Below are 27,299 nucleotides of genomic sequence, written 5' to 3'. Positions count from 1 at the left end.
ATCACTACAGTATAGCGAGGATCTTCCACAATACTTCTGCAATACGGATTGAATCCAGCCCTTAACCTACACTCAGGAAAGAGATCTGAGAAGAAGAAGAAGAGGCATTAAATGATAAATATATGTTTTGATTGTATTTTGCATGTGAGCGAAAGACAGATTTCAAAACAGAAGCACATCCAACACAGCTGTTAATTCATTCTCAAACATGAGAACAGACCTGTTGATGTTGTGGGAGTTATGATTAGTTTTCGTGTTTGTCTACAATCATAACCATATGTTTTCACTTAAAGATATGCAAGCAAACTTCTTGTGAAATGTACAGGCATTGAGACATTGTTTCATTACAGAATTATAAATAAAACACATGGGACTCATGAATTTAACAAGCCTCGATCTACCAGATATAGAATAATGCATGTCATGCGATAACTGTCTAGGCCTGAAACACAAACAAAAACAGGCACACAATGTGTACTGTTCATTTTGTATTCACATTTATGTTCCAGATCTTTCCACTACAAGAGGTCGTTTTGTTGGTTACTTCATAATGATCCAACATTATGCCTTCTGGATGACACTTAAACCTGCTAGTAACAAGGCATACAAAAACGTAATCAAATAACGCATGACTTCACAACTGACATTAGGCACAGACTGACACAAACTGTTATTTTGAAAAGACATTCGACTATAACAGTATGCTGCCATAACAGTAACCATTGGCTAACGGCAGATGCATGCCAGATGAGTAATCATTGGCTGCTAGCCATAACACAAACCGTTGGCTATCAGTAGCTGCTAGCCATAACAGTAACCAATGGCTAACAGTAACTGCTAGCCATAACAGTAACCATTGGCCAACAGTAACTGTTATTGATTTAAGTAGCTAGCATGCTTCAACAGAATTGTGATAAACACTTTGCTGAACAATTTGTGAATTACAATTAAGAATTGTACACTTGATTTTGTATTGAATTTGTATATAATATTCTCAATACTATATCATAATAAAAAAGAAAACAGTGGAGGAATTGTTACAGTAAAATAAGTTAGTAATTTTTTGTGCTTTTATTATAAAGATCAGTGAGATTTGAAGACAACTATGACCAGTTTAAATAAAATGTGTCAAATAAACTTTCAAATCAAAGCATTTTTACATAATATATAGATATTGGTGTATTTTTCAAATGAACAATGAGAATGGGATGTTGTTTTAAGGCCTACAGCAGATTTGTTCAAGAAAGTAAAATGGGTGAATCTCAGTCTTTCGCAGTGGAGATCGGATGCATATTTACATTGAAGCATTTTGACTTTGATTTTAATACATTTATTAACAAAAAATCTCCTCTCTCCCAATCCACCCCTCCCCCACTCCTCATTTCATGATACATCCACGCAACTTGGACAAATGTTTCCTCTATGGGTGTCTTCTCAACCTCTGGGGTGCATTCTGATGTGATCCGTTGGTTGTGTTGTTGTTTAGCAGAACGCACTCAGTGGTCTGACACACACCTGGGACTCCTCGTAGTCCTGGGTGACCTCTTAGTCCAGGCCGGCCTACATGGCCTCTCTCGCCCTCTCGTCCTGGTGTGCCATTGAAGGCTCTGCCAGGTCTTCCACGTTGGCCTGGTGGGTAAAGGAGGGGAAATGGCTGTTAGCTAATAGTGGGTAAATAATGATTGTACCTACCAACTACTACACAGCTTTGAGAGTTTGCAGTAGACTTTATGTTGACTTCCCATTTCCATTTGCATTTGAAAAAGGAAATTATTCAACATGCACCCTTCTACTTACCAAGAAACATGCATCTGTTGTTACAGTATATAATAATTACAATAGAACTGGGCCTGTCAAAGCTATTGTTGGATTTTCTTTGATAAGCTGTAAATGGTTATTCAGACGATAAAAAGGATGCAATGTGAAATTACCCTTTGGTCCCTGGTCTCCGATATAGCCAGGTAGGCCATGGCCCTTTGCTCCCTCGTCTCCTTGGTCTCCTTGATCACCTGGAAACAAGACACAACGTTCTCAAAACATGAAGGACATCAGGAAAACCCATGAATTTACCACCCCAAAATATGCATGCCCCCGGGACTGAGCTGGTACACAGGAACCCGTTGTTCATGTTGATTAACAACCATGTGTTACTGAGATCATTGCTGGATACATTTATAAAACGCCTTGTAAATATTCTTCAATTTCATTAGCTTGGCTGGGGAAATGTACCATAAGTGTGACGTCATTGTTAGGCCCTAAAACAATACATTAGAATTCACCAAAAGAACACACACAACGCCATAATTAGTTATGGCTATACATCTGCTTCATTCAACTTTTGGTTGACATGGTATTTCTTTTCATATTCGTAGGCAAAGTAAGAACCAGTTTTATTGTTTACTTTTAAACAAATACATATTGATGCACGTCATGACTGATCTAAACATACTGTCATGGGCCCGATTTCAACCCTAGTTAAGCGTGTGTAAATGGAGCATAATTTTGCTTTTATGCACTTTTCTCTCTATGCCTATTCTGACCTTGAATTTAAGCATGAGAATAACGTTTTATTCACCAGGTATTCGTTTGGGGTGGAGATTGAATAAATGAAGGTGTGGCGGAGGTGTGTCTACAGATTTGCAGTATTCTGACCTTGACTTAATTCCATAATAATTCCACCAAGAAAGCATGAATACGGTCTAGCAAACCAAACGGTTCCAAGTGGAGTAAGCATCTACTTTATTTTTACACCATTCTCCAAGCACTGTAATTTCCAACTTTATAAGAGCTTGGTAAATTAGTAATCATGTTAAAGATTAGCCACTATCAGTATCGACCGCCAGTAGGCCTAATAACACATATTCAACTGACAAATTACTGTTAGTTCCCCCTTCAGTTGGTAAAGCTTACATTAACATTCCATTTAATTACATTGCTTCATTTACCTTCATTGTCTTCCTCTATAAATGCCATCACAGCCATGTGGTTGTTGCTGAGGATCATTAGTAACAGTTGATCATATTAAAAAAATACATGTAGGCTAATTAAATCGTTATGGAGCTGAGCGCAGACCAACCCATAACAGTTTGAACCCGACGCAGGGCACAACACTTGGCCGTGTCATCACACAGTTCCATGGCAATAGACGAGAGTATAGTTGTATGTGTTCTATTGTTGTCACGTTCTGACCTTAGTTCCTTTGTTTTGTCTTTTGTTTTAGTTGGTCAGGGCGTGAGTTGGGTGGGTAATCTATGTTTTCTATTTCTGTGTTGGTTTTCTGTGTTTGGCCTGATATGGTTCTCAATCAGAGGCAGCTGTCAATCGTTGTCCCTGATTGGGAACCATATTTAGGTAGCCTGTTTTCTGTTGGGTTTTGTGGGTGGTTGTTTTCTGTCTTTGTGTGTCTGCACCAGATAGAACTGTTTCGGTTTTCACTTTTGTTGTTTTGTATTTGAAGTGTTCTGTTTTTTGATTTATTATTAAATTAAGATGAACACTAACCACGCTGCGCTTTGGTCCTCTCCTTCCACCGACGAAAGCCGTTACAATTGTACACTGTTATCCCTATTATAATTATATGTGTAGTAATCTGCCAACATTACCATGGGTTGAAGAACTGAATGTGGCAATTTTCAGAATGAATCAAAGCACTGTTTTCTTTCTTTCATGCGTAAAGGCTCTCCAAACCTGTTTTTTATGATTCATAGATACTTTCCTGAACCTAAATAATGTATAAGATCAGAGTATCAATTGGTGCTGAAAGAGACGAATATGCATATAGATGGCTTTCTTTCATTGATCCCTAATAACTGGACCTGTTCTCTCAAGTCTGTGGGCTAAAATCTAACTAAAAGGTACACCGTATTTAAAGGGATGGCTTAAGATAAATGTACTGAAAAACCTATTGAATGAAAATCTTTTGGCCAGCAAGTGGGAGGGTTTTCAGTGGTTGAATTAAATGTATTCAGAGCGCACAAGGTAGCCACACATGCAGAGCGCGTTACATGACTGAATAAGGTAAGAATACCAAAATACTGAAAAGTGCCTATGAAAGGTGTGTGTAGAAAAGGCATTCATTCCTAAGTCGGAATCGTTCCCCATGGTGAACAGCAATGGCTAACATATAGACACATACATTTTCTGCATCTAAGATCAATCAAATCTAGAATCGGCTTTCTATTTTGCAACAAAGCCTCCTTCACTCACGCCGCCAAACTTACCCTAACTTACCCTAGTAAAACTGAATATCCTACCGATCCTCGACTTCGGCGATGTCATCTACAAAATAGCTTCCAATACTCTACTCAGCAAATTGGATGTAGTCTATCACAGTGCCATCCGTTTTGTTACCAAAGCGCCTTATACCACCCACCACAGCAACCTGTATGCTCTAGTCGGCTGGACCTCGCTACATATTCGTCGCCAGACCCACTGGCTCCAGGTCATCTGTAAGTCTATGATAGGTAAAGCTCCGCCTTATCTCAGCTCACTGGTCACGATAACACCCACCCGTAGCACGCGCTCCAGCAGGTATATCTCACTGGTCATCCCCAAAGCCAACACCTCCTTTGGCCGCCTTTCCTTCCAGTTCTCTGCTGCCAGTGACTGGAACGAATTGCAAAAATCGCTGAAGCTGGAGACTTACATTTCCCTCACTAACTTTAAACATCAGCTATCTGAGCAGCTTACCGATCGCTGCAGCTGTACATAGTCCATCTGTAAATAGCCCACCCAATCTACCTACCTCATCCCCACATTGTTTTTATTTACTTTGCTTCTCTTTTGCACACCAATATCACTACTTACACACCATCATCTGCTCATCATCATCTGCTCATCTATCACTCCAGTGTTAATCTGCTAAATTGTAATTACTTTGCTACTATGGCCTATTTATTGCCTTACCTCCTCATGTCATTTGCACACACTGTATATAGACTTTTTTTCTTCTATTGTGTTATTGACTGTACGGTTGTTAATTCCATGTGTAACTCTGTTGTTTCTGTCGCACTGCTTTGCTTTATCTTGACCAGGTCGCAGTTGTAAATCAACTAGCTTACCTGGTTAAATAAAGGTGAAATAAAATAAAATAAATAAAAAATGCAGAGATCAATTTAGTTCTGTCAGTCATTCATTTGCACAGTATTTCTCACCTGGCTGTCCTTGTTTGCCTGTGTCTCCAGCCTCCCCATAGAATCCTGGTTGTCCAATCTCTCCATTCATACCGTCAATACCATTACCGCCCTAAAACCACAACAATCTATAGCCTTGAGTAAGGTGCAGAGCTTTGACAGAGATATAATGTTAGACATTTACACAATACGATTTGTGGTTCCTGATCGCTGGCTGGTTATCGAAGGTCACAACAAGATGCTTGACAGAAGCATTTGTATGCATTTGTGGTTTCATGAACTTCTACTAGCCTGAGAGATTCTGTGGTTGGAGGTAGAAACTTTTTGGGTTGCATTTAGAACCCTTTCTACAGAGAGTTCTACGTGGAACCCAAAAAGGTTCTACCTGGAACCATAAATGGTGGTCCTATGGGGACAGCAGAAGAACACTTTTGGAACCCTTTTTTTCTAAGAGTGTAGAAAAGATTAGTTTGGGGAACCTGAACAGGGTCTGTCTTATTGCGTAATACATGTGGAAAAGGCTTTCCACTCCAGGGATGCTGGTGAATCCCTCCAAGAACCGTTCAACCCAGAGCAAGTGCTTCGTCTGTGACTTCTTATTTTGTCTTCACAGGGACGTGGAAAGTCTGAATGTTTTCATTCCAATCTATACTGCCAAATAATTTAGCTTTCTTACTCCTGGCGCTTGCAATATGTAAGCATTTTACTTGGCCTGGGAAACACAGAAACACAATAATGTATGGAGTGTGCACTTCAACAGTGTTCCTGAGCAAAACACCCTATATGTGTAATGAGGCTTAAAGGAATATTCTTGGCATCCTCCAGACAGTGTCCATGTTCAGTTGTTAGAGGATTTCTAAGATAGTAATAAAACACACACAAAGCATAGTAACTCTAACACATGACACTCACTGGAGGTCCCGGTGTTCCCTTCTGTCCTGTGGGACCGGGGGCACCCAAGGGGACGTCCCCGTAGAGTGGGCACACGGCAGCACATGTCCTCTTCACAGAGTTGGCAAAGGTGGACATCTGTTCCAGCACCACTCTCTTGCAGACCTCAATCACGTGTTGAGCGGGGAGGGTTGGGCCCTGTGGAAACAAATCATGACTGCATCCATTACTTGGAGATTACTCAACAGTGGGACAATGACATGCGATATGGAATATAACATTACAGGACAGGGCAGGCCCAACCAATGGCATGCAAGGCTCTGTGAGGAAATCGGTGAGTGTATGTAATGAATGGAGAGAAACACAAACAACAATTTTTTTGTTAGGCACATTATAGATTTACAGCCAACTCTTGCTGTGAGTCACAAAAAAAGAAACATTAATGAGAAACCATTTACAAGCCTTCTCGACACTGTTACCACACATGGTCTATGCCAATCGCTATAATGACTAAGTCTGTCAGAACAGCTCTGATGACGTTAGTTTAGGGTATCTGTTATATATCTTTTATCAAGGAAAACAGAAGATAGTTGGTATATTGGCACAATGCAGGTTGGAAATATGGTGGCTTGCTTTAAATGGATCAGTCAGTGGATCAGTCAGTACAAAATTATGGCAGTCAATAGTGTCACTGTTTACACAACACAATTGAAAGCAGGTTCCAGGCTCTCTTATCACTGGGTGTTGTTGGTGAGTCATCCATTGCATGTGTGACTTTTGTGAGTTTTACTATGTGAGACATATACAGTATATGTAAAGGTGGTACTGGCATCGTCTTTTTTTTTTTTTTACCCAGACAGTCAGTAAAAAGGCCTACTTTGATATCCAACGCTTGTGGCACCTGCCCAAAACAAATTAAGTTACTTGACCTTTTCAGATCCTGCTGAACATGGCACTTTCTGTACGTACCGGTGGCCCTGGCGGACCCTGAAACCCGACTGGTCCTCCATCACCCCGGATCCCATTAGTTCCGACTGGGCCTGTGCGTCCAGGCTCGCCCCCTGGCCCACGCTTCCCCCGACCGCCGTGGGGACCCTGTGCACCGACGTCTCCAAACTAAAGCACAGACAGAACATCAACAGAAATGTTCTGTAATACACCCACAACATACTGATAGGTTGTTAAATGCCCGGGACTAAACTACAATTCCTCTAACGTGGTCCCCATTTAGTAGAGCACACAGACAAAACCCACTGGGCACAAACTGGTTGAATCAACGTTGCTTCAACAAAACTTGTCTATATATTGTGACGTGGAATCTACATTGAAAATACATTGGATTTGAAAAAGTCATCAACGTAAATGGATGTTTTACGGTTGAAATTTCACCCACAGGATTGTCATCATGGTAACCAAAGGGGTCCCTGATGATCTTCTAGGACTTCCTGCGACACCTGGTGTTGTAGGTGTCCTGGAAGGCAGACAGTGTGCAACCAATGGTACAGTACGTACCACCCTCTGTAGCACCTTGCGGTCCGCGGCGGTGGAGTTGCCGTACCAGGCTGTGATGCAGCCCGACAGTATGCTCTTGACGGTGCTCCTGTGAGGGCCCTCAGGGACAGGCCCAATTTCTTCCGAATCCTGAGGTTGACAAGTCGCTGTCGTGCCTTCACCACGGTTTCCATGTGGGCGTGCACAGCCTAGTTCCCCCTGAAGTCCACAATCAGCTCCTTTGCTTTTCTGACTTTAAGGGAGAGGTTGTTTACCTGGCACCACACCGTCAGAGTGCCTACCTCCTCCCTGTAGACTGTCTCATCATTGTTGGTAATCAGGCCTACTACTGTCGTGTCATCAGCAAACTTGATGACGGAGTTGGAACAGTGTGAGGCCACGAGGTCTTTGGACACTGTGCTAACAAACCCCCAAACGAGCTTCAACGCCATACAACACTCCTTCAGTGGCCTCCAAATGCTTTTAAATTCTAGTAAAACTAAGTGCCAGCTCTTCAACCGATTGCTGCCCGCACCCTCCCGCCCGACTAGCATCACTACTCTGGACGGTTCTGACTTAGAATATGTGGACAAATACAAATACCTAGGTGTCTGGTTGGACTGTAAACTCTCCTTCCAGACTCACATTAAGCATCTCCAATCCAAAATTAAATCAAGAATCGGCTTCCTATTTCGCAACAAAGCCTCCTTCACTCATGCTGCCAAACATACCCTCGTAAAACTGACTATCCTACCGATCCTTGACTTCAGCGATGTCATTTACAAAATAGCCTCCAACAGTCTACTCAGCAAATTGGATGTAGTCTATCAGTGCCATCCGTTTTGTCACCAAATCCCCATATACTCCCCACCACTGCGATCTGTATGCTCTCGTTGGCTGGCCCTCACTACATATTCGTCACCAAACCCACTGGCTCCTGGTCATCTGTAAGTCTTTGCTAGGTAAAGCCCCACCTTATCTCAGCTCACTGGTCACCATAGCAACACCCACCCGTAGCACGTGCTCCAGCAGGTATATTTCACTGGTCATTCCCAAAGCCAACACTTCCTTTGGCCGCCTCTCCTTCCAGTTCTCTGCTGCCAATGACTGGAACGAATTGCAAAAATCACTGAAGCTGGAGTCGTATATATCCCTCTCTAACTTTAAGCATCAGCTGCCAGAGCAGATTACCGATCACTGTACCTGTACACAGCCAATCTGTAAATAGCACACCCTAACTACCTCATCCCCATATTATTGCTTACCCCCTTGCTCTTTTGCACCCCTATATCTCTACTTGCATCATCATCTGCACATCTATCACTCCAGTGTTAATGCTAAATTGTAATTATTTTTGCCTCTATGGCTTATTTATTGCCTTACCTCTCTACTCTTCTACATTTGCACACACTGTACATAGATTTTTAAATTGTTATTTTATTTTGTGTCATTGACTGTACGTTTATTTATGTGTAACTGTGTTGTTTTTGTCGCACTGCTTTGCTTTATCTTGGCCAGGTCGCAGTTGTAAGTGAGAACTTGTTCTCAACTGGCCTACCTGGTTAAATAAAGGTGAACTATATATTTTTTTAAATACACAGGGTACAGGATAGGACTGAGGACGCACCTTTGTGGGACCCCCGTGTTGAGAATAAGTGTGGAGGAGGTAATATTGCCTACCTTCACCACCTGGGGGCGGCCCGTCAGGATGTCCAGGACCCAGTTGAATAGGTTGAAGTTCAGTCCCAGGGCTATGAGCTTTGTGGTGAGCTTAGTGGGTACGATGGTATTGAAGGCTGAGCTGTAGTCGATGAACAGCATCCTCACATATGCATTCCTTTTGTCCAGGTGGGTGAGTGCAGTTTGCAGTGCAATGGCGATTTTGTCATCCGTTGATTTGTCAGTGTGGTAGGTGAATATGAGAGGGTCGAGTCTGTCGTGGAGGGAGGAGGTGATGTGGTCTTTGACTAGCCAATCGAAGCACTTAATGATGACGGAAGTGAGTGCTACGGGTCAGTAGTCATTCAGTTCAGTTACTTTCCCTTTCATGGGCACGGGGATGATAGCGGACATCTTGAAGCAGGTGGGGATAGTGGCCTGAGCGGCCTGAGCCTGAGAAAAAGGCACATGACAGCACTCCTGGAGTTTGCAAAAAGGCACGTGAAAGACTCTAACAGCATAAGAGTCGGACGGGGCGGCAGGTAGCCTAGTGGTTAGAGCGTTGGGCCAGTAGCCGAAAGGTTGCTAGATCAAAGTACTTTGTTTCTGGCCATTTTGAGCATGTAATCGAACCCACAAATGCTGAAGCTCCAGATACTCAACTAGTCTAAAGAAGGCCAGTTTTATTGCTTCTTTCATCAGTACAACAGTTTTCAGCTGTGCTAACATAATTGCAAAAAGGGTTTTCTAATGATCAATTAGCCTTTTAAAATTATAAACTTGGATTAGTTAACACAACGTGCATTGGAACACAGGAGTGATGGTTGCTGATAATAGGCCTCTGTACGCCAATGTAGATATTCCATTCAAAAACTGCCGTTTCCATCTATATGACAATAGTCATTTACAACATTAACAATGTCAACACTGTATTTCTGATCAAATTTATGTTATTTTAATGGACAAAAAAAATAGATTTTCTTTCAAAAACAAAGACATTTCTAAGTGACCCCAAACTTTTTAACGGTAGTATATATATTTTTTAATCCCAGCCCCTGTCCTCGTAGGAGGCCTTTTGCCTTTTGGTTGGCCGTCATTGTAAATAAGAATTTGTTCTTAACTGGCTTGCCTAGTTAAAGAAAAGTTCAATTTAAAAAAAAAAATATATCCTCTCAAGCTCTGTCAGGTTGTATGGGGAGCGTTGCTGCAGTCATTTTCAGGTCTCTCCAGAGATGTTTGATCGGGTTCAAGTCCGGGCTCTGGCTGGGACACTCAATGACATTCAAAGACTTGTCCTGAAGCCACTCCTGCATTGTCTTGGCTGTGTGATTTGGGTCGTTGTCCTGTTGGAAGGTGAACCTTTGCCCCAGTCTGAGGTCCTGAGCACTCTGGAAAAGGTTTTCATCAAGGATCTCTGTACTTTGCTCCTTTCTTTTTACCCTCGATCCCGACTCGTCTCCCAGTCACTTCCGCTGAAAAACATCCCCACAGCATGATGCTGCCACCACCATGCTTCACCGTAGGGATAGTGCCAGGTTTCCTCCAGATGTGATGCTTGACATTCAGGCCAAAGAGTTGAATCAGACTCTTTGGCCTGCTGCACCACTCGGGAGACTTAACAACAATTATTTTTACAAATGTCTTCTGCAATGACTCTGTCGTCCCCATTTTCTTTCACTGTATGTGACTATGGCACTACAATGCAAGTAAAGTATATTTACCTTGCCTTTGGGGCCCTTTTCGCCCTTTTCTGTCATGTTTTGTCTTTGATCATGTCTTGTCCCTGTGCTTCCCTCTGCTGGTCTTATTAGGTTCTTTCTCTTTCTCTCTCTCTATCGTTCCGTTCCTGCTCCCAGCTGTTTCTCATTCTCCTAACGACCTCATTTACTCTTTCACACCTGTCCCCTATTTTGCCCTCTGATTAGAGTCCCTATTTCTCCCTCTGTTTTCCGCTCCTGTCTTTGTCGGATTCTTGTTTGATGTTTGCTGTTCCTGTGTCCTTGTTCCGCCCTGTCGTGTTCTYTGCCTTCTTCAGATGCTGCGTGTGAGCAGGTGTCTATGTCAGCTACGGCCTGTGCCTTCCTGAAGCGACCTGCAGTCTGTGGTCGCGTCTCCAGTCGTTCCTCTCTATTGACGAGAGGATTTCAGTTTCCTGTTTTGGATTACCATTGATTAGATCCAGGAGAATCATTATTTGTTTAATACTGGAATAAAGACTCTGTTACTATTACGTCGCTTTTGGGTCCTCATTCATCAGCATAACATTTTCTCCCTATGGAAAGTAAATAAACCCAGAGTGAGTACAGAGAGATAACATGGGCTTCATGAATACTGTTCAAGATGAAGTAGAAACAATTGAACACAATGACATTTTATACATGAAAAACAAAGCAATAGTATAAGTACCTTTGCACCGTTGACTCCTTGGATCCCTTCAATGCCTGTATCTCCCTGTAAGATACAATTGAAACAAAACAGATGATTAAAATGCCATTGCACATTCTAATTATTTTTCACAGACTGTCTGAACATGTAGTCCTCATGGACTGAAACACAACACAGCATGTCCTTGCTACCTTCTTTGACTCTAATTCATCTGATCTATAGGACAGTGTTACTCGCACATTCATTAATCTCTACTAGTCTTTGATGGCCCACAAATCTTTGCCATCGTCTTTTTCTCATCCAGGAACAGGATATGTGTGTGTGTGTGTGTGTGTGTGTACTCAGGATGTGTGTGTGTGCGTGTGTGTGTGTAGTCAACGTGTCCCCAGAGTCCTTCGCCGCTGTCCTGATGGATGGCAAATGTTAAATAAACATGTACATCAGAACTACTGCAAAACCTACTTTGTTTTGTAGGGGACATCATGTTCCAACAGCAGGCCAATCCATGTCTCCCTTTAGACTCTGTATCAGTCTGATGTCTTCATAACAATTACAGGTACACAAAGAATGACAAGAAAAGGAGATGCAAAGTGCTAAATGCCTAATTCACAGCAATTCTATTTAGTGTTCCTGGGAGAGTGTTTAATAACATTTTAATGAAGCATTACTAATGTAGTGTGTAAAACAAAAGTCCATAACATGATTCAGACTTTTGAGAAAAACAAAGAGTTACTAAACAAATAGATTAAGGCTTGTACAGATACTGATTTTCATGTCTTAATCCATTTGGCCTTTTGAGCGCTTTTAAAGCCAGCACGAAAGGCTCTTAAAATAGGTTATATTCTGATTTGAGAGCTGACACTGGAAAGAGAACAAAGAAGCCCATGGTTTTACTCACACACTTTGTAGTCTGAAGCCACTACGAGCCATCTAATGACGCAGCCAACATGGAGTGTGCTATGCACTGCAGTGCAGTGGGAGTTGTCTCTCATCAGACAGGATCAAACTTAAAAAACATGTTGAAAGTCCTATATTTGATCTACACATCCGGGGTTTTATATATACAGCTCTGCAGTCTGCATGAGTGAATGTCGTTTTTTGCCGTACATTTTTTTACATGTTTTAAAATGCATGAACAGCTGCATTAATTCATCTTGTTGAGAGTCAAATATTTGATCAAACTACTTCCGGGGTTCTATGGAATCTGCATTATTCTCACTCTACATCAGAGAATGTGGTTTCACGCTGTGAGAGAATTTACATGTTTCATAATGCATAAACAGACACATTGATTGTTTAACGCACATATGATTGAGAGGATTGTAAGAAAGCCATCCTGTAAACACCTGTAAAAGGCCCCGTCCAGACCACATGGTGCAAAGCAAGCTTTGAGTTTGGTATCAGCAGGCACATAAACAGGTAGAACAGGCCCTGAACAGGCCCCCAAGGGAGTTTAGTACCTACGTCACCTCAGGTTCAGATGGGGAGAGAATAGGACTTTCTGTGAAACAAGAGCCATGGCTCTGCCGTGAAAGACAGTTTGTCACCACTAGTGAACATGCCTTAAGAGCAGAGCAGCCATTTGAGAATTAAGGAGAAGAGGAGAGCCAGTCAGGCGGGGAGAACTAAATGAATCATCCACTAGTTTGTTGTTCCACCCTGGACATGGGGATTGATGTGGGGTGGTTGACTGGTTAATGGGCTGTAGTGAGCTACAGAAGCTCTGTTTGTGGTGACACATGAATCCTCAAGAACCGTCAGCAGTAACATGACAATTGTATCCGGCTGCTCTATAAAATGACCAAAAATGTAAAGACAGGACAGGTAATACATTTTGTCTGTGCACATCTCTGGATATTGATTTAGGGTAGGTCTAGTGTTTCGTCTAGTGTTGTAACTTAGTCGTGAAATGTTGGTACTGTATTGAATACAGTAGCAAGTCTCATGATCAAATCAGTTAATTGCAAAGCTGTGCTTTTATGTAACATTCTGAAGAACGTAATCTAAATTCACTAACACTTACAGTACAGTATATAGGTATTGGTCACCAGATTTACCTTAGCGTTGAGAACACAGAGATATGTGGTGATAATGTTATGTGATCTAGGTGTAGACTAAGGAATGTCTTGACACTTGACTTCATAATTTGAGTGCTATCACACTTCATTATAGAACTCCCTACATGTTGCTCTTCTAGCAGTACAGTAGGTGAATAACGTTGATTACCTTGGGGCCTGGCCGTCCAGCTACTCCCACATGCCCCTGTTGGAGAAATTACATGTTTTAGTGGTTTGGAGAGATTAACTTGTATTTCAAATAGTTTACAAAGAGTCATCCGGAACACTCACGACAGGTCCTGGGGGTCCAATAAATCCAGGTCTTCCTGGCTTTGCTGCTGATCCCTTATAACCCCTGGGGCCCTGGAGAGAGAAGCATTTCTTAAATTTAGCAGAGGGATCACTTAATTTTCACAGTAAAAAATTATCCTGTACAGTAGGATGGCAAATGACTGGACACAGACATCTGTTGAGAAGGATACATTAAATAGTGCTGCTCCTCAATACTCCTCCTTGAATGCAATGGGTCCTTAAAGTGAGACTTGTGAAGATTTGTATTTGTATTTATTATGGATCCCCATTAGCTGCTGCCAATGGGGTCCAGCAAAATTAAGGCAGTTACAATTTAAAAAACATTTCAATACATTCACAACAGATTTCACCACACATTAAGTGTGCCCTCAGGCCACTACCACATATCTACAACACAAAATCCATATGTACGTGTGTGTATAGTGCATATGTTATCCTGTGTGTATGCATGTGTCTGTGCCTGTGTTTGTGTCTCGTCACAGTCCCTACTGTTGCATAAGGTGTATTTTTATCAGTTTTCAGTTTTTTTATCTGATTCTACTGCTTGCATCAGTTACCTGATGTGGAATAGAGATCCATGTAGTCATGGCTCTATGTAGAGCTGTGTGTCAGTAGTCCAAACAGACAGCTCTGTGCATTCAATACATCTCACAAATACAAGTAGTGATGAAGTCAGTCTCTCCTCCACTTTGAGCCAGAAGAAATTGACATGCATATTATTAATGTTAGCTCTCTATGTACATCCAAGGGCCAGCCATGCTGCCCTGTTCTGAGCCAATTGAAATTTTCCTAAGTCCCTCTTTGTGGCACCTGACCAAACGACTAAACAGTAGTGCATGTGTCAACAAAACTAGGGCCTGTAGTACCTGCCTTGTTGATAGTGCTGTTAAGAAGCCAGAGCAGTGCTTTATTATGGACAGACTTCTCCTCTTCACTACTGTTGTTTTGACCATGACAGTTTACAATCCAGGGTTACTCCAAGCAGTTTAGTCACCTCAACTTCCTCAATTTCCACATTATTCATTACAAGATTTAGTTTAGGTTTTTGAGGCATTGTCCCAAATACCATGCTTTTAGTTTTTTTTATATTTAGGTCAAACTTATTCCTTGCCTCCCATTCTGAAACTAACTGCAGCTCTTTGTTAAGTGTTCCGGTCATTTCAGTCGCTGACGTGTATAGTGTTGAGTCATCCGCATACAATAATATACTGGCTTTACTCAAAGCCAGTAGCATGTCATTAGTAAAGATTGAAAAAGGTAAGGGGCCTAGAAAGCTGCCCTGGGGAATTCCTGATTCTACCTGGATTATGTTGGAGGCTTCCATTAACAAGGTTCCCGAGTGGCGCAGTGGTCTAAGGCACTGCATTTCGGTGCTAAAGGCATCACTACAGACCCTGGTTCGATTCCAGGCTGTACCACAACCGGCTGTGATTGGGAGACCCATAGGGCGGCGCACAATTGGCCCAGTGTCGTCTGGGTTAGGGTTTGGCCGGGGTAGGCTGTATTTGTAAATAAGAATTTGTTCCTAACTGACTTCCCTAGCTAAATAAAATAAATAAAGAACACTCTCTGTGTTCTGTTAGACAGGTAACTCTTTATCCACAATATAGCAGGGGGTATAAAGGCCTAACACATACGATTTTCCACCAGCAGACTATGATCGATAATGTCAAAAGCCAGACTCCAATCTTTTTATCATCAATTTCTCTCAGCCAATAATCAGTCATTTATGTAAGTGCTGTGCTTGTTGAATGTCCTTCCCTGCTGAAAGTCAATTTGTTTACTCTAAAATAGCATTCTATCTGGTCAAACACTGTTTTTTCCAAAAGTTTACTAAGTTATTTGAGCCAGTAAAGAGGGCTTAGATAGTGGATTTACTTTTGCTTCCCTCCAGGCCTGAGGGCACACACCTTCTAGTAGGCTTGAATTGAAGATATGGAAAATGAGTGGCAATATCGTCTGCTATTATCCTCAGTAATTTTCCATCCAAGTTGTCAGACCCCGGTAGTTTGTCTTTGTTGATAGACAATCATTTTTTCATCTCTTCCACTTTACGGAATTCAAAATTACAATGCTTGTCTTTCATCATTTGGTCAGATATACTTGGATGTGTAGTGTCAGTGTTTGTTGGTGGCATGTCATGCCTAAGTTTGCTGATCTTGTAGTTGGCAATATCAGTGGGTTTTGTGATGAATGAGCCATCTGATTCAATGAATGATGGAGCTGTTTGCCTTTTTAGCCAAAATGTAATTTAAGGTGCTCCAAAGCTTTTTAATGTCATTCTTTATATAATTTATCTTTGTTTCATAGTATAGCTTCTTCTTATTTTTATTCAGTTTAGTCACATGATTTCTCAATTTGCAGTATGTTTGCCAATCGGTTGTGCTACCAGACTTATTTGCCATCCCTTTTGCCCATCCCTCTCAACCATACTATTTTTGAATTCCTCCTCAATCCACAGGGATTTAACAAGTTTTACCGTCATCTTCTTAATGGGTGCATGCTTATTAGTAACTGGAATAAGCAATTCCATAAATGTGTCATGTGAAGCATCTGGTTGCTCCTCATTACACACCACAGACCAGGAAATATTCTTTAAATCATCAACATAAGAATCACTACAAAACTTCTTGTATGACCTCTTATACACTATATTAGGCCCAGCCTTTGGAACTTTGGTGTGAAAGATGTGAAAGACGACTGTACTTACAGTTTGGCCTTGATGCCCCATCTCCCCTGCCGGCCCCAGCATTCCTTTCTCCCCCTGTTTAGGGTAAAACCACACACTTTAATTAACATATATGAATCTAATAAATAAAATGTTTGTTTTATTGGCTAGTTCTGTTACCATTATTCCGAATTGTCCGTTTCTGCCCTCCGGGCCCTGTGGTCCTTGATAAGCCTTGAGAACGGATAGATAATAGAACAGATCAGATACAGACAATATATATGGTGCACATTCCCAGGGTCATCATGTCTCATGAGGGGCATTCGACATGTTGCTGATGTCCTAAGAATACATGGTACACAAGGTCAAAGCATTCCTGTAAACAGCATCATGGATGATAAAAGACTGTGAACCTACCTCTACTCCTATGTCACCATCTCTCCCAGGCAAACCAGGGTCTCCAATAATGCCCTGTAGAGATATGTTGTTATTGGTGTTACTAAAGGTTTGCCAAAGCTTGCTCATCTCTGAGATTAAACGTACATTTTAGTCGGAATAACTCACCTTTTGTCCAATGGTGCCATATCTTCCTTCTGCTCCTTGGGCACCCTGGTGTTGACAAACAAGTTGAATAATGAGACTGTTGGTATCACTGATATGTCATTTTATTTGATATAGCAGTATGTCCATTTCTAGTTCTACTGCATATGCTTGTAAATATATACTATTGTTGTTGGTGAATAATGTAAAGCGGAGGAACTGTTTGCATGTTTAGAAATGAGAGACGTGATGATGTGACATACGTACAGGTTTGCCCTTTTCCCCAGTAGCTCCGGTCTCTCCAGGATCACCTACAACACCCTGTCAAGACATAGAACGTCAACGTCAAGACAAACCACATGTGGGATGAAAACAAACAAATTTACTAATGTAAAACCTCTGTGGCTGTAACGAAACTCTAATTCTTCCTCCTCCTCGGACGAGGAGAGGAGAGAGGGATCGGAAGACCAATTTGCAGCGAGGTATGATGACATATTATCTTTATTAACAAGACGAAACTAAACACACGAAGAACACTTGATAATTTTACAAAACGACGTAGACAGACCTGAACGAGAGAACTTACATAAAACATGAAGAACGCACGAACAGACTACATATACTAACGACAACGAAACAGTCCCGTGTGGTGCGAACATACACTGACACGGAAGACAACCACCCACGACAAACAATGTGAAACAACCTCCCTATGTATGTCTCTCAATCAGAGGAAAACGAAAACACCTGCCTCTGATTGAGAGCCATACAAGGTCAATTAAACCTGACACTTAACATAGAACAAACACAGACTGCCCACCCAGCTCACGTCCTGACCCACTAAACACAACAATACAAAAGGAAAACAAGGTCAGGAACGTGACAGTGGCTTCATTTATTCTGTATATTTATTCTGTTTCACTGAAATGAGACAAACTTTACTTTCAATTCAAATAAACTGTTATTTGTCACATGCGCCGAACTCCAACGGGAGTAGACTTTACCAAGAAATGCTTGCCTACGAGCCCTTCCCAGTGAAGGGAAATTAAAAAGTAACATAAGTGGAATGAAATAATAATAAAGCTATATACAGGGAGGACCAGCACCTGATCATTGTGCAGGGGTACAAGGTATTTGAGATAGATATGTACAGTGCATTCGGGAAAGTATTCAGACCCTTTTCCACATTTTGTTAAGTTACAGCCTTAATCTAAAATGTAGTAAATAACACATGTCCTCATCAACATACACACAATACCCCATAATGACGAAGCAAAAACCGGTTTGTCTAAATTTTTGCATGTTTATAAAAAATTAAAAACATAAATACCTTATTTACGTAACTATTCAGACCCTTTGCTATGATACTCAAAATTGAGCTCTGTTGAATCCTGTTACCATTGATCATCCTTGAAATGTTTCTACAACTTCATTGGAGTCCACCTGTGGTCAATTCAATTGATTGGACATGATTTGGAAAGGCACACATCTCCCTATATAAGATCCCACAGCTGATCCCACAAGCCATGAGGTCGATGGAATTGTCCGTAGAGCTCCGAGTGTCGAGGCACAGATCTGAGGAAGGGTACCAAAAAATGTCTGCAGCATTAAAGATCCCCAAGAACACAGTGGCCTCCATCATTCTTAAATTGAAGAAGTTTGGAACCACTAAGACTCTTCTTAGAGCTGGCTGCCCGGCCAAACTGAGCAATCGGGGGAGAAGGGCCTTGGTCAGGGAGTCGACCAAGAACCCAATGGTCACACTGACAGAGCTCCAGAGTTCCTCTGTGGAGATGGGAGAACCTGTCACGTTCCTGACCTATTTCTGTTAGTTTGTTGTATGTGTTAGTTGGTCAGGACGTGAGTTTGGGTGGGCATTCTATGTTTTCTGTTTCTATGTTGGTTTAGGGTTGCCTGGTATGGCTCTCAATTAGAGGCAGGTGTTTGGCGTTTCCTCTAATTGAGAGTCATATTTAGGTAGGTTGTTTCACAGTGTTYGTKGTGGGTGGTTGTCTCCTGTGTCAGTGTTTGTCGCACCATACGGGACTGTCTCGGTTTTTGTAGTCTGTTCCTGTTCGTGAGTTCTTCGTGTTTATTGTAAGTTCCATGTCCAGGTCTGTCTACWYCGTTTTGTTATTTTGTTAATTATTCAAGTGTATTTCGTTTTCGTGTTTTTCCGTCTTTACTTTAATAAATATTTATGTCTTCACAATCCGCTGCATTTTGGTTCAATCCCTGCTCCTCCTCTTCGGATGAAGAGGAGGAGGAAAACCGTTACAGAACCTTCCAGAAGGACAACCATCTCTGCAGCACTCCATCAATCAGACCTTTATGGTAGAGTGGCCAGCCAGAAGCCACTCCTCAGTAAAAGGCACATGACAGCCTGCTTGGAGTATGCCAAAAAGACATGAAAGGGCTCTCAGACCATGAGAAACATGATTCTCTGGTCTGATGAAACCAAGATTGAACTATTTGGCCTGAATGCCAAGTATCACGTCTGGCATCACGTCCTTGAGTGGACCAGCCAGAGCCCGGACTTGAACCCAATCGAACATCTCTGGAGAGACCTGAAAATAACTGTGCCGGGATGCTCCCCATCCAACCTGACAGAGCTTGAAGAATGGGAGAAACTCCCCAAATACAGGTGTGCCAAGCTTGTAGCGCCATACTAAGAAGACTTGAGGCTGTAATCACTGCCAAAGGTGCTTCAACAAAGTACTGAGTAAAGGGTCTGAATACTTGTGTAAATGTGATATTTCCGTTCTTTATTTTTTATAAATTTGCAAAAATGTCTAAAAACCTGTTTTTGCATTGTCATTAAGGGGTATTGTACATATATTGATGAGAGAGAGAAAACAATTCCATACATTTTACAATAAGGCTGTAACGTAACAAAATGTGGAAAAAGTCAAGGGGTCTAAAAACTTTCTGAATGTACTCTATGCACATACTGTACATTTACACAATTTGTTCCTGTTTGTTGTGACTGGAGATGTTTTAATGTCACTAAGGACTTCTTCATCTACAGTGGAATTTGATGGACAGTATCTCCAGTAAACATCCTCACTGCCTTGTTAGCTGACCTACAGATAGTCCTCCTACTAGGAAATCACTAGGGCTAAAAGTGCTACCATTACTAACTCAATTTGTTGAGTCAAGACTATTTCCAAACCTGGCCAGAGGTACTAATGTTGTTTGTGCTGATTTTTTGTTGTTGTTGCCTGCGCTACAGACAAATATATCGGTGACTAGAAAAGGCCCCTACTTTTGTGTAGAAAAATATTTTCCATCTTTATTATTATTAAAAATAAAAAATTGAAAAGTATTATTATCTGATTTTTCAAGCACCCCTACTTCCCGCGGCTATGATTATCATAACAAGTGGGCTTGACTGTGTGGCCCCTCAACATACCTGCGCTCCCTGTGCCCCAACCGGTCCTTCAACACCGGAGGGCCCTTCTTCTCCCTACCAACAAGAATACAAGCATACAATGTTATTGAAAATGAAATCATTCGTATGAGAGAACATGGAGAAATAAGACTGTCTGGTGGATTAAATGATATTCACTTTCACTCCTGTATATCCTGGAATTCCTTCATATCCAAGTGGACCTGGATCTCCCTTCAAGAAGACAGACAAGTTAGTCAATGATGATAAAACCAATGACAATACTGCAATATGTGTCTCCCATCTTTAGAAAAACGTACAGTTCCTCCTTGTTCTCCGGTCTCACCCAGCTCTCCAGGTGACCCCCGAGTTCCCTGTAATCATCAAAACACCCATATGAGACCCTCTTAATCTTCTATTACATAGTACAAGCACGACACTCAGGAAAACAACACACTCATTAAAAGTAGCAACTTTGTTACTTTTCAAAATGACTACATATGCTCGGAGCCATAATTATTATACACTGTATATATGACTCTGCAATCTGCATATGCTGAGTGGAAGCCTAGGGGATTTGAAGAGAGACCACATGCTCCATGACGAACCACAACACAATCTATCTTGAAGCCCCCGGCGCCTTGTAATCCCTTCAGACCTTTGGGACCTCTGTCGCCCTGAAACACAGCAGCTCGTTAGCACTAATCTGTACTGTGACACCACTAACCAGCTAAAGAGATTATGGAAATGTGTTTGATGGTGGATTACATCAAGGCCATGAAGTCCTCTCATCCCCTTGTTTCCTTTGATTCCTTCAATGCCCTGAGGGAGACAGGTTGTTGTTATACACATTTTATGAATTTGTTAAAACACAAACAAACATTGAAACAAAGGTGTTGACTTCTGAGGGTATGTCTTACCTTAGAGCCTGGCTCCCCAACATGGCCATAGTCACCTGTCTGTCCCATACCTCCCTGCAGCAGAAAAAAATAAATAAAATTAGTTTGAAAGCAGACTAGGGGATGAAAGGCAGTGTGAGCTGCATAGCAAGCAGGTGGAAAACCAGATTATGCTAGACACACTACATGACCAAAAGTATGTGGACACCTGCTTGTCAAACATCTCATTCCAAAATTATAGGCATTAATATGGAGTTGGTCTACCCTTTGTTGCTATAACAGCCTCCACTATATGTTGGAACATGGCTGCGGGGACTTGTTTCCATTCAGCCACAAGAGCATTGGTGAGGTTGGGCACTGATGTTGAGCGATTAGGCCCGGCTCACAGTTGGCGTTCCAATTCATCCCAAAGCTGTTTGATGGGGTTGAGGTCAGGGCACTGTGCAGGCCAGTCAAGTTCTTCCACACCGATCTTGACAAACCATTTCTGTATGGACCTCACTTTGTGCATGGGGGACATGTCATGCTGAAACAGGAAAGTGCCTTCCCCAAACTGTTGCCACAACGTTGGAAGCACAGAATCATTTAGAATGGGATTGTATGCTGTAGCTTTAAGATTTCCCTTCACTGGAATTAAGGGGCCTAGCCCGAACCATGAAAAACAGCCCCAGACCATTATTCCTCCTCCACCAAACTTTATAGTTGGCACTATTCATTGAGGCAGGTAGCATTCTCCTGGCATCGGCCAAACCCAGATTGATGAAGTGTGATTCATCACTCCAGAGAACGAGTTACCACTGTTCCAGAGTCCAATGGCGGCGTGATTTACACCACTATAGCCGACGTTTCCATTGGGCATGGTGATCTGAGGCTGATGTGCGGCTGCTCGACCATGGAAACCCATTTCATGAAGCTCCCAACGAACAGGTATTGTGCTGACTTTGCTGCCATAGGCAGTTTGGAACTCGGTAGTGAGTGTTTCAACCGAGGACAGACGATTTTTTAGCACTCGGCGGTCCCAATCTGTGAGCTTGTGTGGCCTACAGTACCACTTCGCTGTTGAGCCATTGTTGCTCCTAGACATTTCTACTTCACAATAACAGCACTTACAGTTGTCCGGGGCAGCTCTAGCAGGGCAAAAATTTTACGAACTGACTTGTTGGAAAGGTGCCATTCAATGACAGTGCCACGTTGAAATTCACAGAGCTCTTCAGTAAGGCCATTCTACTCCCAATGTTTGTCCATGGAGATGAAATGGCTGTATGCTCGATGTTATACACCTGTCATTAACGAGTGTGGTTGAAATTGCGCATCAAGATTATTTCACTTATATTCACTGTATCACAATTCCAGTGGGTCAGAAGTTTTCATACACTAAGTTGACTGTGCCTTTAAACAGTTTGGAAAATTCCAGAAAATGATGTCATGGCTTTAGAAGCTTCTGATTGGCTAATTGACATAATTTCTGTTAATTGGAGGTGTACCTGTGGATGTATTTCAAGGCCTACCTTCAAACTCAGTGCCTCTTTGCTTGATATTTTATTTATTTATTTTATATTTCACCTTTATTTAACCAGGTAGGCAAGTTGAGAACAAGTTCTCATTTACAATTGCGACCTGGCCAAGATAAAGCAAAGCAGTTCGACACATACAACAACACAGAGTTACACATGGAGTAAAACAAACATACAGTCAATAATACAGTAGAAAAATAAGTATATACAATGTGAGCAAATGAGGTGAGATAAGGGAGGTAAAGGCAAAAAAAAGGCCATGGTGGCGAAGTAAATACAATATAGCAAGTAAAACACTGGAATGGTAGATTTGCAGTGGAAGAATGTACAAAGTAGAGATAGAAATAATGTGGTGCAAAGGAGCAAACTAAATAAATAAATAAATACAGTAGGGGGAGAGGTAGTTGTTTGGGCTAAATTATAGATGGGCTATGTACAGGTGCAGTAATCTGTGAGCTGCTCTGACAGCTGGTGCTTAAAGCTAGTGAGGGATATAAGTGTTTCCAGTTTCAGAGATGTTTGTAGTTCATTCCAGTCATTGGCAGCAGAGAACTGGAAGGAGAGGCGGCCAAAGGAAGAATTGGTTTTGGGGGTGACCAGAGAGATATACCTGCTGGAGCACGTGCTACAGTTGGGTGTTGCTATGGTGACCAGCGAGCTGAGATAAGGGGGGACTTTACCTAGCAGGGTCTTGTAGATGACCTTGAGCCAGTGGGTTTGGCGACGAGTATGAAGCGAGGGCCAGCCAACGAGAGCGTACAGGTCGCAGTGGTGGGTAGTATATGGGGCTTTGGTGACAAGACGGATGGCACTGTGATAGACTGCATCCAATTTATTGAGTAGGGTATTGGAGGCTATTTTGTAAATGACATCGCCGAAGTCGAGGATCGGTAGGATGGTCAGTTTTACAAGGGAATGTTTGGCAGCATGAGTGAAGGATGCTTTGTTGCGAAATAGGAAGCCAATTCTAGATTTAACTTTGGATTGGAGATGTTTGATGTGAGTCTGGAAGGAGAGTTTACAGTCTAACCAGACACCTAGGTATTTGTAGTTGTCCACATATTCTAGCGACATCATTGACAGAGAAGAGAGTCGGTCCAAGAATTGAACCATGTGGCACCCCCATAGAGACTGCCAGAGGCCCGGACAACAGGCCCTCCGATTTGACACACTGAACTCTATCAGAGAAGTAGTTGGTGAACCAGGCGTAGCAATCATTTGAGAAACCAAGGCTATCGAGTCTGCCGATGAGGATGTGGTGATTGACAGAGTCGAAAGCCTTGGCCAGGTCAATGAATACGGCTGCACAGTATTGTTTCTTATYGATGGCGGTTAGGATATCGTTTAGGACCTTGAGCGTGGCTGAGGTGCACCCATGACCAGCTCTGAAACCAGATTGCATAGCGGAGAAGGTATGGTTGGATTCGAAATGGTCGGTAATCATTTTGTTGACTTGGCTTTCGAAAACCTTAGAAAGGCAGGGTAGGATAGATATAGGTCTGTAGCAGTTTGGGTCAAGAGTGTCCCCCCTTTTGAAGAGGGGGATGACCGCAGCTGCTTTCCAATCTTTGGGAATCTAAGACGACACAAAAGAGAGGTTGAACAGGCTAGTAATAGGGGTTGCAACAATTTTGGCAGATCATTTTAGAAAGAAAGGGTCCAGATTGTCTAGCCCGGCTGATTTGTAGGGGTCCAGATTTTGCAGCTCTTTCAGCTCTTTCAGGAGAAATGGGGAAGGCTTGGGCGAGTTGCTGTGGGGGGTGCAGTGCTGTTGACCGGGGTAGGGGTAGCCAGGTGGAAAGCATGGCCAGCTGTAGAAAAATGCTTATTGAAATTCTCAATTATAGTGGATTTATCGGTGGTAACAGTGTTTCCTGTCCTGAGCGCAGTAGGCAGCTGGGAGGAGGTGTTCTTATTCTCCATGGACTTTACAGTGTCCCAGAACTTTTTTGAGTTTGTGTTGCAGGAAGCTAATTTCTGCTTGAAAAAGCTAGCTTTGGCTTTTCTAACTGCCTGTGTATATTGGTTTCTAGCTTCCCTGAAAAGTTGCATATCACGAGGGCTGTTCGATGCTAATGCAGAACGCCATAGGATGTTTTTGTGTTGGTTAAGGGCAGTCAGGTCTGGAGAGAATCAAGGGCTATATCTGTTCCTGGTTCTAAATTTCTTGAATGGGGCATGCTTATTTAAGATGGTGAGGAAGGCATTTAAAAAAAAATAACCAGGCATCCTCTACTGACGGGATGAGATCAATATCCTTCCAGGATACCCCGGCCAGGTCGATTAGAAAGGCCTGCTCGCTGAAGTGTTTCAGGGAGCGTTTGACAGTGATGAGTGGAGGTCGTTTGACCGCTGACCCATTACGGATGCAGGCAGTGAGGCAGTGATCGCTGAGATCTTGGTTGAAAACATCAGAGGTGTATTTAGAGGGCAAGTTGGTTAGGATGATATCTATGAGGGTGCCCGTGTTTACGGCTTTGGGGTGGTACCTGGTAGGTTCATTTATAAGCCTTAGCCTTGGTTTCATGCATGTTAACATTAGAAGCCTCCTCCCTAAGTTTGTTTTATTCACTGCTTTAGCACACTCTGCCAACCCGGATGTTCTAGCCATGTCTGAATCCTGGCTTAGGAAGACCACCAAAAATTCTGAAATCTCCATTCCTAACTACAACATTTTCAGACAAGATAGAAGAGCCAAAGGGGGCGGTGTTGCAATCTACTGCAAAGATAGCCTGCAGAGTTCTGTCCTACTATCCAGGTCTGTACCCAAGCAATTTGAACTTCTACTTTTAATAATCCACCTCTAAAAACAAGTCTCTCACCGTTGCCGCCTGCTATAGACCACCCTCTGCCCCCAGCTGTGCTCTGGACACCATATGTGAACTGATTGCCCCCCATCTATCTTCAGAGCTCGTGCTGCTAGGCGACCTAAACTGGAACATGTTACAATCTAAACTTGATGCCCTCAATCTCACACAAATTATAAATGAACCTACCAGGTACCACCCCAAAGCCGTAGTCCAGTCGTGAAGGCCCGGTGGGGCTCCGCATCGGCAGTAAAACGGGTCCGGATAGGTGATTGTAGCCCAGGAGTGGCTGATGGAACTCTTCAGCTGGCTATCTCCGGAATAATTGATGTTTGCTCCGGGATCGACGTAAGCCAATAATCACACAGATAGCAGCTAGCTAGCTGCGAGATCCAGGTGTAAATGTCCAGAGCTTGAGGTTCAAATCCGTGAATATGGAGAGAAAAATAGGTCCGGTATGTTCTGGTCTGAGTCGCGTTGTACAAAACTGGCGATAGCTTTTCGAGCTAAAGGATAGCTGATAACCACAAACCGTGGTTAGCTGAATACTAATGTTAGCCAGTAAACTTCTATTGTGGATTTCAGATTTGAGGTAAATAATACTTTTTTTTTTAATTGGTGAGGCAGGAGAGTGTTTTGAAGTTGAGTTTTTGGAAAATAAAAATATATAAAAGATATGCGAAGAAAGATGTAAATATATATATACACGGGACACGACAAGACGAGGACAAAGGACGTCTGACTGCTATGCCATCTTGGAATCAAAGTATCATGGGACAATCAAAAGAAATCAGCCAAGACCTCCCCCAAAAAATTGTAGACCTCCACAAGACTTGTTCATCCTTGGGAGCAATTTCCAAATGCCTGAAGGTACCACGCTCATCTGTATAAACAATAGTACGCAAGTATAAACACCATGGGACCACGCAGCCGTCATACCGCTCAGGAAGGAGACACCTTCTGTCTCCTAGAGATGTGCGTACTTTGATGCGAAAAGTGAAAATCAATCCCAGAACAACAGCAAAGGACCTTGTGAAGATGCTGGAGGAAACAGGTACAAAAGTATCTATATCCACAGTAAAACGAGTCCTATATCGACATAACCTGAAAGGCCGCTCAGCAAGGAAGAAGCGACTGCTCCAAAACCGCCATAAAAAAGCCAGACAACGGTTTGCAACTGCACATGGGGACAAAGATCATGCTTTTTGAAGAAATGTCCTCTGGTCTGATGAAACAAAAATAGAACTGTTTGGCCATAATGACCATTGTTATGTTTGGAGGGAAAAGGGGGAGACTTGCAAGCCGAAGAACCACATCCCAACCGTGAAGCACAGGGGTGGCAGTATCATGTTGTGGGGGTGCTTTTCTGCAGGAGGGACTTGTGCACTACACAATATAGATGGCATCATGAGAAAGGAAAATTATGTGAATATATTGAAGCAACATCTCAAGACATCAGTCAGGAAGCGAAAGCTTGGTCGCAAATGGGTCTTCCAAATGGACAATGACCCCAAGCATACTTCCAAAGTTGTGGCAAAATGGCTTAAGGACAACAA

The 27,299-nt window shown here is 42.4% G+C and overlaps 1 protein-coding gene across 1 annotated transcript in view; it reads right to left on the bottom strand.

Annotated features, from left to right (window-relative positions):
* Nucleotides 1-475: 475 nt before the first annotated feature.
* Nucleotides 476-27,299, bottom strand: part of LOC111978784 (collagen alpha-1(IX) chain-like) — a 33,821-nt gene continuing 6,997 nt past the window's right edge. The window contains exons 7-27 of the mRNA XM_070448602.1: nucleotides 21,444-21,497; nucleotides 21,292-21,345; nucleotides 21,138-21,200; nucleotides 20,844-20,897; nucleotides 20,704-20,757; nucleotides 20,548-20,601; nucleotides 17,403-17,456; nucleotides 17,160-17,204; nucleotides 17,013-17,066; nucleotides 16,776-16,829; nucleotides 16,638-16,691; nucleotides 13,907-13,978; nucleotides 13,785-13,820; nucleotides 11,580-11,624; nucleotides 11,437-11,445; nucleotides 10,895-10,918; nucleotides 6,993-7,139; nucleotides 6,045-6,221; nucleotides 5,154-5,244; nucleotides 1,932-2,009; nucleotides 476-1,629 (exon numbers count right to left, since the gene is read on the bottom strand). Of these exons, the coding sequence (XP_070304703.1) occupies nucleotides 1,421-1,629; nucleotides 1,932-2,009; nucleotides 5,154-5,244; nucleotides 6,045-6,221; nucleotides 6,993-7,139; nucleotides 10,895-10,918; nucleotides 11,437-11,445; nucleotides 11,580-11,624; nucleotides 13,785-13,820; nucleotides 13,907-13,978; nucleotides 16,638-16,691; nucleotides 16,776-16,829; nucleotides 17,013-17,066; nucleotides 17,160-17,204; nucleotides 17,403-17,456; nucleotides 20,548-20,601; nucleotides 20,704-20,757; nucleotides 20,844-20,897; nucleotides 21,138-21,200; nucleotides 21,292-21,345; nucleotides 21,444-21,497 (1,482 nt within the window). The 3' untranslated portion in view covers nucleotides 476-1,420. The remainder of the gene's footprint in view (nucleotides 1,630-1,931; nucleotides 2,010-5,153; nucleotides 5,245-6,044; nucleotides 6,222-6,992; nucleotides 7,140-10,894; nucleotides 10,919-11,436; nucleotides 11,446-11,579; nucleotides 11,625-13,784; nucleotides 13,821-13,906; nucleotides 13,979-16,637; nucleotides 16,692-16,775; nucleotides 16,830-17,012; nucleotides 17,067-17,159; nucleotides 17,205-17,402; nucleotides 17,457-20,547; nucleotides 20,602-20,703; nucleotides 20,758-20,843; nucleotides 20,898-21,137; nucleotides 21,201-21,291; nucleotides 21,346-21,443; nucleotides 21,498-27,299) is intronic.

Source organism: Salvelinus sp. IW2-2015, linkage group LG18 (assembly GCF_002910315.2).
Source record: "Salvelinus sp. IW2-2015 linkage group LG18, ASM291031v2, whole genome shotgun sequence".
In the NCBI taxonomy this organism is placed as follows: domain Eukaryota; kingdom Metazoa; phylum Chordata; class Actinopteri; order Salmoniformes; family Salmonidae; genus Salvelinus; species Salvelinus sp. IW2-2015.
This window is presented reverse-complemented; position numbering and strand designations above follow the sequence as displayed.